The sequence below is a fragment of the Mesoplodon densirostris genome, chromosome 9, assembly GCF_025265405.1.
Source record: "Mesoplodon densirostris isolate mMesDen1 chromosome 9, mMesDen1 primary haplotype, whole genome shotgun sequence".
Classification (NCBI taxonomy): Eukaryota; Metazoa; Chordata; class Mammalia; order Artiodactyla; family Ziphiidae; genus Mesoplodon; species Mesoplodon densirostris.
The window spans coordinates 39,198,173-39,216,695 of record NC_082669.1 but is presented as its reverse complement, the minus strand read 5'-3'; the positions used below and the strand labels follow the sequence as shown (position 1 = coordinate 39,216,695).

Sequence of the window (18,523 nt, the reverse complement as noted above, 5' to 3'; positions counted from 1 at the left end):
TTATGAAGTATATATGGTTTAAGTGGCAACAAATTAAAAAAATCTTTGAAAAAGACAAACCTAGGAAAAATATAAATATTATATAATGAAACTGAGAAGTAGAAGAAAATCAAGGTAAACCTTACAGATCTCCAGTGGGATATTTAGGAAGGAAGCATGTATTGGGAATCAATCTTGAATCTTTTGAGGTTGATATGAAGGACAATGTCTGTACTCTCCATAAAAAAACTCTTAGTTCCAATGTGACAAGGAAACCGGAAGTTCAAATGACGTTTATTCTCATCCTGGAGGGTAATTTTTATGTATCTGTGATGTTGAAAAATTAAGGTAATGTATAGTGCATAAAAGGTTAAGACTCCGTTTACTACTACTTTCTGGCTTTACAGCCTCCCCAAAGAATGTTTTCTCTCTGTCTTTCCTATTTTACACTTGGACTTAAGTCCCACTAAGTGTATCAGGTGGTCAAAATGAGATGTGGCTGGAAAGCTTCTGGTATTGTTCCAGTTGCAGTTGATATGACAAGGCTTGAAAGAGAATGTTGTGAAATAAATGTGTTTCCCTAATGTAGTTGGAGTACACTTCTTTGTGAAATCTATGAGGCAATGTTTACTTCAGAATGTTAACATCAAGTCCAAAGTTAACAAAACAGTGGTTGTAAGAAGAAAGTTAATACTTTGCATTTTGCTAAGTAGCAGCTAACTAAGTAGATTTTAAATACTTAGTTTCTACAGTAATTTTTTTGAAGTATAGTTGATTTGTTTCAGGTGGTCAGCAAAGTGATTCAGTTATATATATGTGTGTATATATACACACACACATATATACATATACATATTCTTTTTCAGAGTCTTTTCTCTTATAGATTATTACAAGATATTGAGTATAGTTCCCTGTGCTATACAGTAGGTCATTGTTGGTTATCTATTTTATATATACTAATGTGTATATGTTAATCCCAAACTCCTAATTTATCCCTTCCCAATCCCTCTGCGCTTTGGTAACCATAAGTTTGTTTTCTATGTCTGTGAGTCTCTTTTTGTTTTGTAAATAAGTTCATTGGTATCATTTTTTAGATTCCACATGTAAGTGATATCATATGATTCTTGTCTTTGTCTGGCTTACTTAATATGATGATCTCTAGGTCCATCCATGTTGCTGCAAATGGCATTATTTCATTTTTTTATGGCTGAGTAATATTTCATCGTGTATATATATATATATATATATATATATATATATATATATATATATACCATATCTTCTTTATCCATTCATCTGTCGATGGGCATTTAGGTTGCTTCCATGTCTTGGCTATTGTAAATAGTGCTACTATGAATATTGGGGTGCATGTGTCTTTTTGAGTTAAAGTTTTCTCTAGATATATATGCCAGGAATGGGATTGTGGGATCACATGGTAATTCTATTTTTAGTTTTTTAAGGAACCTCCATACTGCTCTCCATAGTGGCTGCACCAGTTTACATTCCCACCAACAGTTCTACAGTAGGTATAATTGATATTACCAGAAGAAAAGCCAGTGTGTGTTTGTCTAAACTGGCCTCTTAAGATATGGTTAGATTTACATTTCAGTTTGTATAATTTTTTCCTTGTGTTGATTTTTTTAGTAAGTATAGTTTTTGGAAATGTTTACAAATTATTTACAATGATGCTGTTTTTTAATAAAAACAAATTTGGGGGAACACCCATTAGTTTTCTAAGAGGAAGAGCAAAGCTCTTTCTTTTGCCATGTCACATCACTAACAAGGCACAAACCTTAGTATATGGTTTTCTGTCACCTTGATGATATTTAGTTATTTTGAGAAGCTGTCTCCTTTTATTTCAGAGAAAATATCTATATAACAGACCAAATAGCTAACATTTTCTGAAGCCCACATAGAGTAAGTAAATAACAAAATAGCAATTTTAAATGCACCTTGGCTGATGAGTTCCTACACAAGGCAGCAGAGGCTCTGGTGCCAGACTGCCCAGTGTCCATGTCAAATGCCAACTCTGCACTAGCTGTGAAAATTTGGACAAGTTATCCCCTTCCCATAACTCATTTTCCCTACCTGGAGCATGTGATAACAACAGGATTTTTAACACCCTTAAAATATAGTGCCTGGCACCTAGTCAGCATTCTATAAACATTGCTTGTACAAAAATATGTATGTTTATTACATTATTTTGCTTGCAAAGAAAGCTGTCTCACACTGATGCACAGAAGAATCCCCGTGGGGCAGAAGACAAGACAGGAGGCAAATAGAAATCCAAGGTTTGGCTCACCAGACAGCTCAGCTTTGTGGAAACCAGGGGGTCAAGGTTAGTTTGAGATGACTGAGCTGAGGGAGTTCTGGACCTACATACTTCTCCTTACTGGTCATGTGATTCTGTTTTAGTTCACGTGTCTGCTTTTTTCTGTCCCCTTACTCACTGGCTTCCTCAGCTCGTTAGTACAGTTGACCCTTGAACAATGCAGGGGTTAGGGGCATTGACCCTGTTTAACTTTTGGCTCCCCCAGAACTTAACAGTAGCCTGCTGTTGACTGGAAGCCCTACCAATAATGAGTGTTCGATTAATACATATTTTGTATATGTATTATATAATGTATTCTTACGATAAAGTCAGCTAGAGAAAAGAAAATGTTATTAAGAAAATCATAAGGAAGAGAAAACATCTTTACAAGACTGTACTCTATCGATACCATGAGTTTATGTCATCTGTTTACAAGATGAATCATCAGTGCCTACATCAATATTGCCTTGCATAATACAAAACACTGTAGATCTTATATGTATTACTAACACTAGACATAAAGAAATGAAAAGATAATGTGAAAAAGAAATTCATACTTATTTACAGGTGTAATGATTCATGCATTGATAAAATAGCAGCAGTATGATTGCTTTATGGTAACCTAGTGTAATCAATAGGATTGTTTCACAGGAGCCTAGCCTATACACTAATGAATGAATCATTATATAATTTTTATGGCATAGAGTTTTACAGTCATACTCTAATATAATGTTGGAAACATTATTAAAAAAAAACCACCTGTGATGATAGGCTGATATTCAGTTTCTCCAATTATGAGAGAAAGGCATACTGTATGGTAGTGTAATGTTTTGAAAGCAAAGTTATAAAACAGTAAGAAAACTAACACATTATTAATTTGATTTTAAATAACACCTTATATCTATGTAGGGATAGACTAGTATCTACATATATTTCATGCACTCATGACATACCTTTTCTTAAATTTTTTGATATTTCTTGGTAGTGTGGTTTGTCTCGTCTGAGAACAATTTTCACATTGTCGCAATTCTCCAAAAAATTTACCAGTGTATTTATTGAGAAAGTTTTGTGTAAAAGTGGACCCACGCATTTCAAGCTCATTTTGTCAAGCTTCAACTGTAGGTTCTTTTCACTCGTAAATTTTACCGGCATAGGTTCAGCCTGCCATGCCCTCATTCTTTTTCTGAGAAAGACTCCAATTATCTCAAGGCATTGGTTTCAACCAGTACTTTGACACTGAAGGAACTGTCAGCCTGTGGAGTGCTTGTCCTTGGAACAGGTCGCCACTGCTGCCCCAACTGCTGTGTTGGGGGTAGCTGGGTCCTGTGGTACAAAACACGGGCGGCCATGGGCAGGATGGTCACTGTGACTGATGCTTCCAGTGTAACTATTTTCTTAAAATTTATTTTATAAAATAAAAGTATAGTTGAAGCATAATTGATTTATTGGGTTGGCCAAAAAGTTCGTTTGGATTTTTCCATAAGATGTTACTTAACAAAAATTCTAAGTCTAGAGGACATACAGCAGATTACACTTAGCAAATATGAAGATGATTTCTTTTTTTTTTTTTTTAACAGTTGGGAATTTTATAGCTTTCCTCTTTCTCCTCAAATTGTATGTTTTTTTAAAAAAAATTATTGAAGTGCAGTTGATTTACAGTGTTGTGTTAATTTCTGCTGTACAACAAAGTGATTCAGTTATACATTCTTTTTCATATTCTTTTCCATTATGGTTTATCACAGGATAACAGTATAATTATTAATGTGTGACCTAGAGGTCCTTGATATGGCTTTCCTTATTCTAAAGAGTATATGTGTAGGAGGGAAGAGCAAATAAGAAGTACACAATCTTGCTTCTGTTCTTAAATCTGCAAAGCATCTTCTACAATGTTTCCTGGTGTCCAACAGGAAGTAGGGGTGTCGGCTGTGATCAGGGATTTCTAACAGACAGTGGTTTGCTTCTGACTCCTCATTTTCTGCTGAGGAAGGGAAACTGCTTTACATTTAGAATTTGCTTTATTGGATGCATAGAAATTTTAGTGAGATGCTAAAGTGTTTTCAATCTGAAGACATTGCAGGATACTTGCAGGGATCTAGATTTTTGCTTTGTATCTAGTCATGTAGGAAGTTTAATGGAGGAAATAGTGAATCTAGTATTTGTATTAAAAACCCACAGTGGTTAACCTTTCTTTCACTTTGATTTTTATAGCTTTTGACTGTATTTGGGAATTTCCTTGAGAAACCAGTTGTCATGGAAATTTTCAGCCCACGCTACAGCACACTTGTGCACATGTTCAGTGCAGAGTTGGATATGTGTAAGCAATTGTATAATGAACACGTGCAACAGGTGAGTGGGGGGATAAAGTCTGACACACCCACAGTATCATATTGTGGGTCAGGGTGTCAAGTAGAGCTCCACTGAATGATACCTGAAGAGGAGATACAGGCCCTAAAATTTTTATGCTTTTATGTAATTGATTTCCTTATAGATATGAAGAACCTGCTTTAGGATAGTAACTCTTCTACTAATCAGGTTACTTTGCACGTATGTTCTTTATATTTGTACTGAAAATGTTCCAAAATTAACAATTGCCTACAAGGTTGGAGTGTACCCTGATTAAATGTTCCCTTTCATCCTCTTCACCACAATATCAATTTGCAGATTGAACAAGGAAATGTAGTCCTTAACAAGAATATGCCGTTTACCTCAGGAAATATCAAATGGGCTAAAGAGGTCGTGGACCGACTTCAAATGTTTTGGTCAAACTTTGCATCTCTCCGTTATCTGTAAGTAGTTAGGCTTCTTTCGTGGTAACATTATCCCTCCGACACAGGCGATTTTTATATAGGGTAGTGAGCTGTTCATTTTAGCACTTAAAGAGTCACTGCATTACTTAACTCTTGTCATTGCTTGGGCTCATTGAGAGGGATTTGTCCCTATTATGTTTAATAGGACTTAGAACTTCATGTATTTCCATGTTTTTAGGTCTTTTTTCACTTTTCCATTTCACCCACAATATGTTGATAGCTTTTTGTTATTGTTTTTCCTTTCTCCAATAGCTAGCACTCCTGTTATTTTGCAGACTTTTGTATCTTTCTCTTTTCTTTATAGGAATTGATAACTTGTTGCTGTTTGAATTTAGTAAAATGTTTGGAGTTCCATTTATTTCATAACTATATCTTTTAAGGCACAGACTATGTAGAAGCATTATTTGACCTTTATTGATTTTCTTCCTGATTTTTATAGTGTACTTTCTTATTTCTATCTTATATTACTGTAAAGTAGCTAAGCTGAGATCTATCTAATGTATAGAAAAGTAAAAAATAAAAAACATATTCCTACAGATTCTTGGAAAGTCCTGATGATGCCTTGGTTTATCAGAAGTATATTGAGATGACAGCTTTGCTAGACCAGTTTGAAAATCGTATCTATAATGAATGGAAAAGTAATGTGGATGAAATCTGTGAATTCAATTTGAATCAACCCTTGGTTAAATTCAGTGCCGTAAGTGGTCTTCTCAATGTCAACTTTGACCCAAAGGTAGGGGTTTGATATTTTTAAAATGTTTCATAGATGCCCTTTTTATTATAAGAATATTCCTCATACCCCCATTCATTTGTATATTATTTTGGGAAAATGTCAGTGCTACGAGGACTATAACTGAAAACAACCTCTAATAGGTCTTTGTTTTAGGGATTTGCTTACCAAATTCTATATTAATTATTCTTCCTTGTTTTGTCTTGTAATGATTTATTTGCCACTCCCACTTTACTGGATAATGAGTTACTTGAGAGTAGGGTCCATTGGATTTCATCTTTGTGTTTTGTGTGTCTAACATAGTGTCTGGCACTTGGTAACATTTAATAAATATTAACTCAATTGAACAGAATCATTAGTCTTTGATCAGATGTTTTCTGGCTTAGGTTTTCTTGCCCTGTCTCATGGCAGTCCAGCTGTATGCCTAGGAGGTGAAAGTTAGCCTCACTGAGCTTAATAGTCACAGTCTGTACTCAAATTCTGTTCTCTTTCCCTGAAATATTACAAAGAATTGCATCACTTAATTTTTCTTACTAACCTCAGCACAGGTACATAAATATGTGACCTGGAGGACTGAGGGTTTGCTTTACCTTCTGATTTCATAAAACCAATTTATAGGAACTGAATTCCTGAGATGTTTTAGGGATAATCCCTACAATTCTACCTGAAGGGATTATAAACATACCAAATATATTGTACTAGTGAACCTATGGAGTGACAGCCTAGGGAAGTCAACTGGTTTACCTTCTAAAGCATGTTATGTGGTCTTTTCCTCAGAAACTGTGATTTAGGGCTACAGTCAGTTTTGCTACAACACGACATATGCATTCCTAAAATTCACAGCACTATGAAAGACTGCACAATAAAAAGTACATTGCTGACGGGGAAAATGGGGGTTAGGGTACAGTACTCAAAAACTTTGTCAGTGATACGTTTAAAAAATAGATAACTCAGACAGAAAGACAAATACTGTATGATATCACTTATATGTGGAATCTAAAAAATACAACAAACTAGTAAATATAACAGAAGAAGCAGACTCACAGATATAGAAAACAGACTAGTGGTTACTCCTGGGGGGAGGGAAGGGGTGGGGCAACATAGGGGTAGGGGATTAAGAGGAGCAAACTATTAGGTATAAAATAAGCTATAAGGATATATTATTGTACAACACGGGGAATTGTTTTATAATAACTATAAATGGAGTATAACCTTTAAAAATTGTGAATCACTATATTGTACACATATAACTTACATAATATACAGCAACTATACTCCAATTAAAAAATAACAAAAAAAAACAGAAAAAGGAACTTAGGAAGAACAGTAGCATAGTTTTATACATTTTAAATGGTCAAGTAATATATAAATGCTCCAATGAATATAGTACTTTCCCTTGACAAAGACCTGAAGTTTGGCTCAGGGAAGTGCGTTATGACTTGTGCATTACTGTGAGGTGGTGGAAGGAAGGTCATTTGAAACCAGACAGAAAGTTGTGCCACCAGAAGTTGGGTGGGCTGGCTCATCACACACCTATGAGTGGAGGTACCTGGTGGATGTTTGTGGTATGTGCATATGAGCATTTTGCATATTCCTAAGCCTTTTTGTTCAGCTGGGTGCAGTTTTTAGCATTTACCTAGCCGTTTATTGCTGATGAAACTGCAGATAAGCAAAGACAAAACTTGCGGCATGTTCACAATCCTCCCTCATGTATAATCATGTTGTGTTTTCAAAACAAGCATTATATTAGAGCTAGTGGTGTTTGGAAAAGACCGAGGTCGGCTTATGGCCTCCCATTTCAGATCTTGGCATGTATATGTTGCTCTTTTTTTGCTTGAATTCTTTCTCTGATAGTGGGCCATAGCCAATGATTTCTACCTTTATTATTTATACTTCTGCATCATATGGAATGTATGATTGTTGCTTTTAAAAAGCATAAAAAATAAAAGCCCTTTTGCTTTGACAGTTTGAAAATATTGTAATCATTGGATGAAACTTTAAGCGTTTGATTTTAAAAATAGAATGATATTCTTGGGCTTCCCTGGTGGTGCAGTGGTTGAGAGTCCGCCTGCTGATGCAGGGGACACGGGTTCGTGCCCCGGTCCAGGAAGATCCCACATGCCGTGGAGCGGCTGGGCCCGTGAGCCATGGCCGCTGAGCCTGCGCATCCGGAGCCTGTGCTCCGCAACAGGAGAGGCCGCAACAGTGAAAAAAGAATGATATTCTTAAATCATGTGAATAATCCTTGCTTTTCTTTTAATAGCTAGTGGCCGTATTAAGAGAAGTTAAATACCTTTTGATGTTGAAGAAATCAGACATACCGGATTCAGCCTTAGCCATCTTCAAAAGAAGAAACACTCTTTTAAAGGTCTGTGTTTTCAGATATTAGGGTGGATTTTGAATAGAAACAGTTTGAATTTTAATTATTAACATGTAGACCTAAGATACTTCCATGCCTCCAAGAGAAAGTAGCTTTAACACATGTGGCCCTTTTTGTCTTGGGGTTTTCTTTTGAATCAGTCCACTGGAAATCTTGAACTTCTTGTGCAAGGATATAATAAGCTGAAACAGACTCTTCTGGAAGTTGAATACCCCCTGGTTGAGGAAGAGCTGAGGGCTGTGGATGAGGAGTTGCAGGCAGCCGCCACATCGCTGACATGGCAGGATGACTGCTGGGGGGACATCGAGAGGATGAAGACGACTACCTCAGAGTTGGAGCGCAGAGTGGAGCATGCACAGAACAACGTCAAAGTGATTCAGCAGACGATGCGGGCTTGGGTAGAGTGCACGCTCCTTCCCGGGAGAGAACACAGGCGGGAGACCGCCTTGACTTGGGAGGACAAGGGTGATTTGTTTACGAAGAAATACAAGCTAATCCAGGAAGATGGCTGCAAGATACACAACTTGGTTGAGGTACTTGCTTTCAAGGCTTCGAAATTTATAGCAGATCCTTTCACTTAGTTTAGAAAAGAGCAAAAATAGGTAACCTTATAATGGAGGGCTCTTTTTCTGGGCCCAAAAGAACTTTAGGTATGGTTTTGTTAAGCATTGAAAATGGAGGAATTTGTGTTACTTGTCTGTAATTTCTGTGGCCCTCACTGTGCTCATTTCTGAGGGAAGAGATAGGAATGTGAGATCTTTTGATGAAACAGAAAGGCTAGATTTGGTGTCCTTACCTTGGTCATAGTTATCTCCTGTTTTGCTGAATGCCTCTATGTGCCATCCGTCTTGTTTACCTCATCTCCTGTAACCCTTTCAGCCATCTCCTGAGGGTGGCAACAGTAGTTACTCTCCTTATAACAAGTACTTGAGTTTTTACAACAGTGATAGGCACTATTCCAGGGTTATCAGTGTAAGAGAAGACAAGAAATAAAACAGCAAGAACAAAGAACAGAAGGCAGAGAAACAAAAAAGTCTCTTGCCTCTTGGATCTTACATCCTAGTTAGGGAAGATAGAGAAAATAACAAATATATAGTAGTATTTTCACTCGGTCACATGAGCAATGGTGAAAAATAAAGCAGAGATGGTGGGATAGAGAAGCAGTGGCAGGTGGGGTGGACCTTGTGTATGAGGTAGTTAGAAAGGCCTCTTTACTAAGGTAGCATTTCTGCAGAGAACTGAAAGGGAATGAGCTAGGTGGGAAATGGAAAAAGGATGTTCCAGGTATCAAAGTACACAAGCTTTACAGTAGGAGTATGGGTCGCTTGTCTAAGGGTCAGTTAGAGAGCCAACATGCCTGAAGCAGAATTTCCAGGGGGAATAATAGTGGGCGATGAAGTTTGAAAGGGCTTAAGAGCACATCACACTGGATCAAGGGGCCATTTTGAGAACTTTGGGTTTTACTCTGAGGGAAAATAGCAGCTGGAGACTCTCTGCTCAAAAGCTTTCCCTGTTGAGTGTAAACTGCAGGGGGGCCAGGAGATGGTAGACAAGGAGACCGTTAGGAGATGAGTCTGTAATCCAAGTGAAGATGGCTTGGGTCCAGACGGTAGTGATAAAAAACAGTCACATGCTAGATGTATTTTGAAGGCAGAGCCAAGAGGATTTGCTGTGATCCGTCAGAGGAGAGAGAAGTTAAGGCGACGTTGACGTTTTTGGTCTGGGCTGCTGGAAGAATAGAGTTTCCCTTTACTGATATGGGGAGGGCTATGGCAGAGCAGATTTTGCAGGGAAAAGACAGGATTTGTTTTTGGGCACGTTAGTTAGAGATGCCTGCCCAAGAGCAGATTTTTGCATAGGCTGGCATTGCAATTGTGTGAAGAAAGGGTTTGAAGAGTAACAGACTTGCTCACCGAAAAGTAAGATGTGGTACGTTTGATATGCTGTATTGAGTATGTGTCACAACAAGAAAAGAAAGAAAAGAATTCATATGGATTTCAAAGTTTCTGTTGACTTCCAAGTTTGTCTGAAACATGTAAGAAAGTTTTAATTTTCCCTACTGGTAACAATTTGCTAGGACAAAGACTTTGCCTTCTTAGATGACTGCCTGTGTTAGCACCCTTGGGCTGCTATAACAAAGTTCCACAGATGGATTCCTTAAAGCAATGAAATGTATTCTCTCTCAGTCTGAGGCCAGAAGTCTGAAATCAAGGTGTGGGCGGGGCCATGCTCCCTCTGAAGGCTCTCCCTAAGGCCTGGGTAGCCTTGAGGGAATCTCGGGGATGTTCTGACATGTAAAGAAGTTATATATCTGGAAAGTTGTTTTTTCAGCAATGTCTTAACGTAGTCATGACCTCGACTGTTCCTAGTTTGCCGAGATGGCTATGAATTATTCTGCAGCTTTCAGGACATCCTTACAAGTGTTTATGCATTGGAATCTGCCTCATGGAGGACAGATGATGGATTACAATTAGTAGCCCCTTTAACGAGCCACTTAAATGGACAGCTTTTGTTTTTATACTCATTATTGTCTATACTGATCTATTAATACTTGTCTGTTTGTAGGAAAATAGGAAGCTGTTCAGAGCCCCTCCTTCTCTGGATGCCTGGAAGATTTATGTAGAATTCATTGATGACATTGTGGTGGAAGGCTTTTTTCAAGCGATAATGCATGACTTAGACTTCTTCCTGATGAACACAGAGAAACAACTGAAATCTGCACCGTTTTTTCAAGCACAGATGATCTTAATGCCCCCAGAGATTCTGTTTAAACCTTCTTTAGAAAGAGAGTCTGGGGATGGCTTCTATGATCTGGTGGAAGAAATGCTGTGCAGTAGTTTCAGAATGTCTGCCCAGATGAAGCGAGTAGCAGCACATCTGGAAATAGCAAATTACCAGGTATGTTCTTTGTAAATGGGTATTACATTTATTGTGAATTATATACATATTAATAGATTAAGAAATTATAAATACGTTTGTTGGTAGTATTACTGAATACTGAATGCAGAGAACAGAATCCAAAGAAATCAGCACTGAAAAGGAAACATTACTCTAAAAAAATTCAATATATTTACATACATGTTAACCAATTTCGCACATCTCTTTAGAGTTACAAATAAATGCCAAGCTAATTCCAAAGCTTTTAATCTGAATATACTTCGATTTTGAGTTCTAGTGTTCTCCATTCTAATGTCCACTGTTTTTTGCTGTATTTACACCAAGTATGATTAATTTTGTTTGTATTTAACCTAAAAGCAAGATGCTGTGAGTGGATCCTGAGGCAGCCAGGAAAATCAGGAATTTGAGAACAGCTCTTTAAAACAGGATAAAGCCACATGAAAGAAAATGCCTCATTCCTAGATACATAAATGCAAAAGAGAAAAATATTAAGAAGCAATATTTCCGATGAAAAGACAAAGAAGGATATAGAGGGTTGCAACTTACCAGGACTCAAAAAAAAATGTGCTTACTCAACTACCCAGTCATTTGAATGCCCATACACATACATATATATTAATTACAATTATGATTAATTATAAAATTAGCTTTTATATTAATGATTCAAAATAAATTGGGGGAATGAGGAGCACAAGGAAAGGAGAAGTTGGGAAAGGCAACACAGTTTTTGATTTTACCAACTATTCTTTTGAAGAATGGCCTTGGATGATGTTAGGTTGCACATAATTGATAGAGCAGGGTTGGCTTTAATAAATACTTAGTTTTCCTCTCATTTAGAATGATATGGACAGCATGCTGGGCCTGGTGCAGGTCAGGCAGGAGATCATGAAGAGAGTAGCAGACGTCATCAACGAAGTCTTGGACTTCAGAAACACCCTGGACACATATGCTTACCTCTGGGTGGATGACCGGACCGAGTTTATGAAGTGCTTCCTCCTGTATGGCCATACTGTGTCCTCTGAGGAGACAGGGCCTCACGCAAATGAAGACATTCCCGGACAACCACCAACACTCGAGCAATTCAAAGAACAGGCAAGGCAAACCCTCTGCATTTATGTAGTTACTAGCTTTTGATTGAGTTGTTATACAGTGACTTTTTTTTTCTAATTATAGATTGACATTTATGAGGCTTTGTATGTTCAGATGAGCAAGTTTGATGACTTCAGAGTGTTTGATGGTTGGTTCAAGGTGGACATGAAGCCTTTCAAAGTGAGCTTGCTAAACATTATCAGGAAATGGAGCTGGATGTTTCAGGAGCATCTTTTGAGATTTGTCATTGACAGGTAGTCTTTGGTGCTTTGGTATTTGGAATTATAACTTTTCACACCTGACTGCTTCTTAAAATTGAGATATTAATTTTAAGAGCATTAAAACTGCCAGTTCTATAAGAGAGATAGCAAGTAATGTTTAATTAGGTAAATAGTGAAAATCAGATTCAGTCAGAAGTCATACTTCTGAATGTTTTAATGAGCTTAATTTGTGTTTGTGTGTGTGTATACATGTTTTTATAGTCTGAATGAGCTACAAGAATTTATAAAGGAGACAGATGCTGGACTTCAGAGAGAATTAAGTGAAGGCGATCACGATGGTTTAGTTGACATTATGGGGCATCTTCTGGCTGTAAGAAGCCGACAGAGAGCTACTGATGAACTCTTTGAACCACTGAAAGAAACCATCACACTCTTGGAAACGTATGGCCAGAAAATGCCTGAGCAGGTCTATGCTCAGCTAGAGGTCAGTGAGGTGCTAAAATAACCATGATTACCATAAACTGAGCGTCTCCTGTTCTTCACATGCACTCTCTTATGACACCCTCGTAACACTCTATACTGTAGATATTAATGTTTTCATTTTACAGCTTAGGAATCTGAAGCTTAAAGGGACTTAGTAATTTTCTCAAGGTCACACAAGTAGTAAAGCCAGCCCACATGAATCTAGGGGTGTTTCATGTCCACATCCTCGCTCTGCCTGGCTGTACTCCACTGCCTTCGTGTTAGAAGGTATTCAGGTAATAGAGAACCTCTAAGTTACTTTTTTGGGTTCCACTTATATCATCACTTTCACATGTGAAATAAATTCCAGCTCTCTTTCATTTAAATTGCCTGTCAGTTGAGAAGTGTCCTAGTCTTTGGAAACATATCATGGACATGTTAAGAAAGAATAAGTAAAGCCCAATTTGGCTGGAGAAACCACTTTCCTAAACAGGATTTCTGTGTCATCCTCCTCTTTCCGTGTTCTGGAATGACTTGGTGGCTGCTGTGTGCCAAACGATGTACAAAGTCTTTGTAGTTATAACTGAAATCATGAATAAAAATCTCACAATTGAGGCTCTATTCCCATGCCCATATTGAGGTTCTATAGATAGTTTATATGTTTATGTCATCCACCAGCTTCCAGGGTGAGCTTAGGTTTAACCTTGCAATGTGATCGGTGGACACATTAAAGAGCTTTTATTGAATTCTATCTAGTTCAGTGATTAGAGCATGGAACTCAAACTTAGATTTGTTTTCTGCTAGTCCGTCTCATCTGCTTGCCTCAGAGCATGCTTCCTCCTTGGTAAAATATCCCTCAAGATCCCTCATTTTTTATTTATTTATTTTTTTTTGCGGTATGCGGGCCTCTCACTGTTGTGGCCTCTCCTGTTGCGGAGCACAGGCTCTGGACGTGCAGGGTCAGTGGCCATGGCTCACGGGCCCAGCCGCTCCGCGGCATGTGTGATCTTCCCGGACTGGGGCATGAACCTGTGTCCCCTGCATCGGCAGGCGGACTCTCAACCACTGCACCACCAGGGAAGCCCAAGATCCCTCACTTTTTAAATTTGTCTATACTGTCTCCAGTTCCCCATTTTTTAAAAAATTGAGATGAAATTCACAGTTCACATAACGTAAAAGTAACCATTTCAAAGTGTGTGGCATTTAGTACATTCAGGAGGTTGTGTAATCACCGCCTGTCTCTAGTTTCAGAACATTTTCCTCACCCCCAAAGAAACTCCATACCCATTAGTTGTCATTCCCCACTCCTCCCCTACTACCTGCCACCAGTCTGGGGCTACTGCTCATCCTTTCCTGTCTTTATGGGTTTACTTACTGTAGATACTTCATATAAGTGGAATTATACAATATGTGACCTTTTGTATCTGGCTTCTCTCACCTGGCATGACGATTTTGAGGTTCATGAATGTTGTAGCATATATCACTACTTCATTCCTTTTTATGGCTGAATAATGTTCCATTGTGTGTGTGTGTGTTTGTGTGTGTATGTGTGTATATACACACATACACACATATATAGTTTGTTTAGCCTTTCACCCATTGAGGAATATTGGGGCTCTTTTCATCTTCTGGCTATTGTGAATAATGCTGCTGTGGACATCGGTGCACAAGTATTTGTTTGAGTACCTGTTTTCACATCTTTTTGGAAACACCTAGGAGTGGAATTGCCGGGTCTTATGGTAATTCCAAGTTTAACTTTTTGAGGAACCACCAAAATGTTTTTCACAGCAGCTGCTCCATTTTGTATTCCTCATTTTTTTTTGTGAGGATGAAGTGCAACAATGTATTCATAGGTGCTCTCTTGACTACAAAGAATTACTATATATGAATTCTTAGATTCTGTGTAAGTATAAAATTGTCTTTAGAACTGAAAATCCAGTTAGACATGGAGTGAGAGATGATGTGGATAGATAGATACATAACAAGGGTGAGAGGTGAAATAGTTAACAGTAGAACACACTATAAATGTCTGTTTTTAGGAAGATTGGGATATTCTTTGAGTCAGACCTTGAACCTTAAAATTTTATGTCATATAGAGAAACCAGTCATAACACAAGTAATTGATGGGGGATTTTGGCCATGGCCTCCAGAATTTGTATTATAAAAGTTTGGCTCACACTTCACTAAAGCTAGATTCCAGTCATTTCTGTTGTCCGTTTTTAGGTCTTTAACAAAATTTCCTGATACATATGACACCTTATATACATTGTTCAACAGTAAGCTAATTAGGAGAGTAACGACGCAGACATGTTTGATCAGGTCACTTAGTTCTGACTGTTTTCTTAGTTGTTTATGAAAATGGAGGTGTATGTATTCAATTTCAGTGCTGTGGTCAGGTGGAAGATTTAAAAATCTTTTATGTGTTTCTTAGTTTATATGATTTCTAATGGACTCTTTATGTTTCCAAGATGATTAAAAGCAAATGTGCTATTCTGCCTTTGGCTCACTAAGGTTTTTGCATTATTGAAAATATTAGGCTTTTCAATATTTCGAAAAAAAAAGTGAGCCACACTCTTAGCTCTGTGTGTGTCGCGATGTCGGTAATTCAGGCTGTTCAGGAGGAAAAATAAGATTTACAGGCAGTTGAGGTTGCTCGTGGAGGATAAGTGTCCCAATTTTGTTTTAATTTAAGCAATTTGTGAGAGTTGCTGTTTCTCCTTCATAATCATTAGCAGTCATAACATTTCCCAAAACTTGCCTGTGCTTGGTTTGATGCTAAAAAAGCCCCTAGGCATGGCTGTGTCCTCACACCCTATCTATAGTGTGCTCTGAAGCTAGATTACACTTCTAATCTATAGATTTTATCAAGTCCCTTCCCTGTTAAGAAACCTTCATTGACTGCCTCTAGCCTCAGAATCCTGTCCAGTTTCTGTAGAGCCACACTCTCACCCCATCCTGCATTGGAAATCTTACCTCACGGGATGTTGAGGGGTCTCACCCTCATCTCTGCCTGTGGAAATCCAGTCATTGTTTTGTGCCCCTGATACAGTGTTAGTTCCTTGAGTGGATCAGTATCAGTTCAGTTTTGGAGGTCATCTGATCTTTTGGTTTTCAATGAAAGTTTATTTTTATCCAGTGGAAGCTTCTTTGGAATCCCCAAATATAAAGCAGGTAACAGCAGGTCTAGTGTCATTGAAGAAGGTTAAGGTTAAGGAGCCTGAACCCACTGATGTGACCTCTTCACGTCTTCTCTCCCATGGCCCCGAAGGGACTTCCTGTGACATTTAGGTTCCATGGGGTCAATTGGAAATGCAAAGTGACACTCTGGGCAGATGAGGAAATAGAGTTTTGATGAGAAGAAGGATGGAAGAGCAAGATGAAAAACAAGGAGCTTTAGAGCTCAAGTCTTTTAGTTCCTGGCCTGGTCGGGTATTGCCGTCGTGACATCATGTTGCCTCTGAAGCATTTTAATTCCATAACATATAGACCTCCTGATCGAAGTTAACACATTCTGTCATGTAGAATAGTTATTTTGTGTACCTCTCATTTACTCTGACAGATCATACAACAGTTTAAATCTCAAGAATGTGTTTTATCTTTGTAGCCCTCCTCCACCACTCAGATACAATTTATACTTAGCACAGTGCACTCTTCATAATTGGCAGTTACCAAATCATTCATCAGATATTTATCAGGGTTACAAAATAGTCTTCAGAATCGAGTTTTGTGCTTCAGCGACACAAGTAGAGTCCCATCACCATGGGTGGTTTTGTGTGACAAAACAATTTCCGTGTCCTGGGAGATGGCACAGAGAAACAATGCTTTCTTAGTCTGGACACAAGGAATGCTTTTCAACGGCAATTAAACACAAGAGCTCTTCAAAGAAAGTAAGTTGCTGTTGTCCTAGTTGCATTGTAGTCAGGGACGGCAGAGTTGAGTTGCTACCTGAACAATTCATGGCTGCTTTTGTCCTCCATCAAGTAGGAATTAACCTTCCCTTCCCTTTGCCTCATCTTATTTCAAAAATCTTAGTCATTTAAAATTAACCCAAATGTTCAAACTCTCCATCCAGACCAAGTAAAAACAGAGCTTTGGGAGCCAGAGGAAACGAAGGATAAGACTGATGCACATTTTCATCTCTGCCCACCAGATTGACAGCATCTTTTTTCACTTGCTAAATTGCTAAACGTGGCTCCACTTCTAGTTGTTAGATCAGCAAAGTCATTTTCAGAGCACTTTATTGTTATTCCCTCAATAGTAAAACAATTTGGAAATTTCTGTTTATTTGAAAAGGTTTTCATTTATGCTGAGGTAAATCTTATACCAGAGGACAGCTCTGGTTTACGCTTGGAAGATGTGACTCCAAAGGTTCCATTGGGATTCATCCTGGCTCTAGGCCTTTTAGTCCCTTTAATCTTTTTGGGAATAAACTCTTTCTCTTAGACAAGAATGAAAGGATGTCATGAGTTAGTGGAAAGAGATTAGAAAAATTTAATCCTGTGGAGTGGATTTGTTTTAGGTATTGAAGTAACTTCTCATTTGCACCTTGGTTTTTGTAGGAATTACCTGAAAGATGGAAAACTACCAAAAAGATTGCAGCAACTGTCAGACATGAAGTCTCACCTCTTCAAGATGCAGAAGTCACTCTTATAAGGAAAAAATGTATTTTGTTTGATGTAAGCTAGCTAACAAGCTTTGTGGTTTTCTGTTTTTTTTTTTTTTTTAAAGAAAGGTTTTATAAGGCTAATTGAAGCTATTTGAGATTCACTTTCAGGTTTTTTTCTTCCTTAATCAGGAGAAGCAGGCAGAGTTCAGAGAGCGATTCAGACTCTCTGCTCCTCTTCGTTTTAATGCAGAAAATCCATATGGAGTACTTGATAAGGTAATGCTGATCTCAGTTATCTTGTGTGTTATAATAGCTATTTCAAAAAATAAATTTGGACACTGAGTTACTGCTATATTTTGCCTTAGTTTTGCAATTAGTTATGGGTTGAGAATTAACTATTTAAAACCCAGTTACAAACAATTTTCCCCAAGTAAAATATATTGTGATTTAAATCATGTCTCTCCAGAAATTATATTGTGATTTAAATCATGTCATCATCAAAGTACTCATACTAGTGAAACTAACAAATACTATTATTCTTTATTTTCTTTTTCTTTTTAATTGGAGTAAAATTGGTTTACAGTGTTGTGTTAGTCTCTGCTGAACAATGAAGTGAATCAGCTATATGTATAACATATATCCCCTCCCTCTTGGACCTCCCTCCCACCCTTCCCCCGTCCCACCGATCTAGGTCATCACAGAGCACTGAGCTGAGCTCCCTGTGCTGTACAGCAGGTTCCCATTAGCTATCTATTTTACACATGGTAGTGTATTTATGTCAAACCTAATTTCCCAATTCATTCCACCCTCCCCTTCCCCGCCGTGTCCACATGTCCGTTCTCTACATCTACGTCTCTATTCCTACCCTACAAATAGGTTCATCTGTACCATTTTTCTAGATTCCCACATATATGCGTTGATATACGATATTTGTTTTTCTCTTGACATATAAACACTTTATACGTCAAGAACTTTATTAAACATATTATTCACATTATTTCTTTCAGTTCTTGCAATATCTCTCTGATACAGCTTCTATT

General features: G+C 37.9%; 1 protein-coding gene across 1 annotated transcript in view; it reads left to right on the top strand.

Annotated features, from left to right (window-relative positions):
- Positions 1–18,523, top strand: part of DNAH11 (dynein axonemal heavy chain 11) — a 313,208-nt gene that overhangs the window by 45,804 nt on the left and 248,881 nt on the right. Inside the window, exons 10-20 of the mRNA XM_060108331.1 lie at positions 4,499–4,636; positions 4,952–5,076; positions 5,635–5,830; positions 8,091–8,195; positions 8,348–8,740; positions 10,773–11,105; positions 11,943–12,197; positions 12,279–12,448; positions 12,677–12,899; positions 17,437–17,553; positions 17,673–17,759. Coding sequence (XP_059964314.1) covers positions 4,499–4,636; positions 4,952–5,076; positions 5,635–5,830; positions 8,091–8,195; positions 8,348–8,740; positions 10,773–11,105; positions 11,943–12,197; positions 12,279–12,448; positions 12,677–12,899; positions 17,437–17,553; positions 17,673–17,759 — 2,142 coding nt within the window. The remainder of the gene's footprint in view (positions 1–4,498; positions 4,637–4,951; positions 5,077–5,634; positions 5,831–8,090; positions 8,196–8,347; positions 8,741–10,772; positions 11,106–11,942; positions 12,198–12,278; positions 12,449–12,676; positions 12,900–17,436; positions 17,554–17,672; positions 17,760–18,523) is intronic.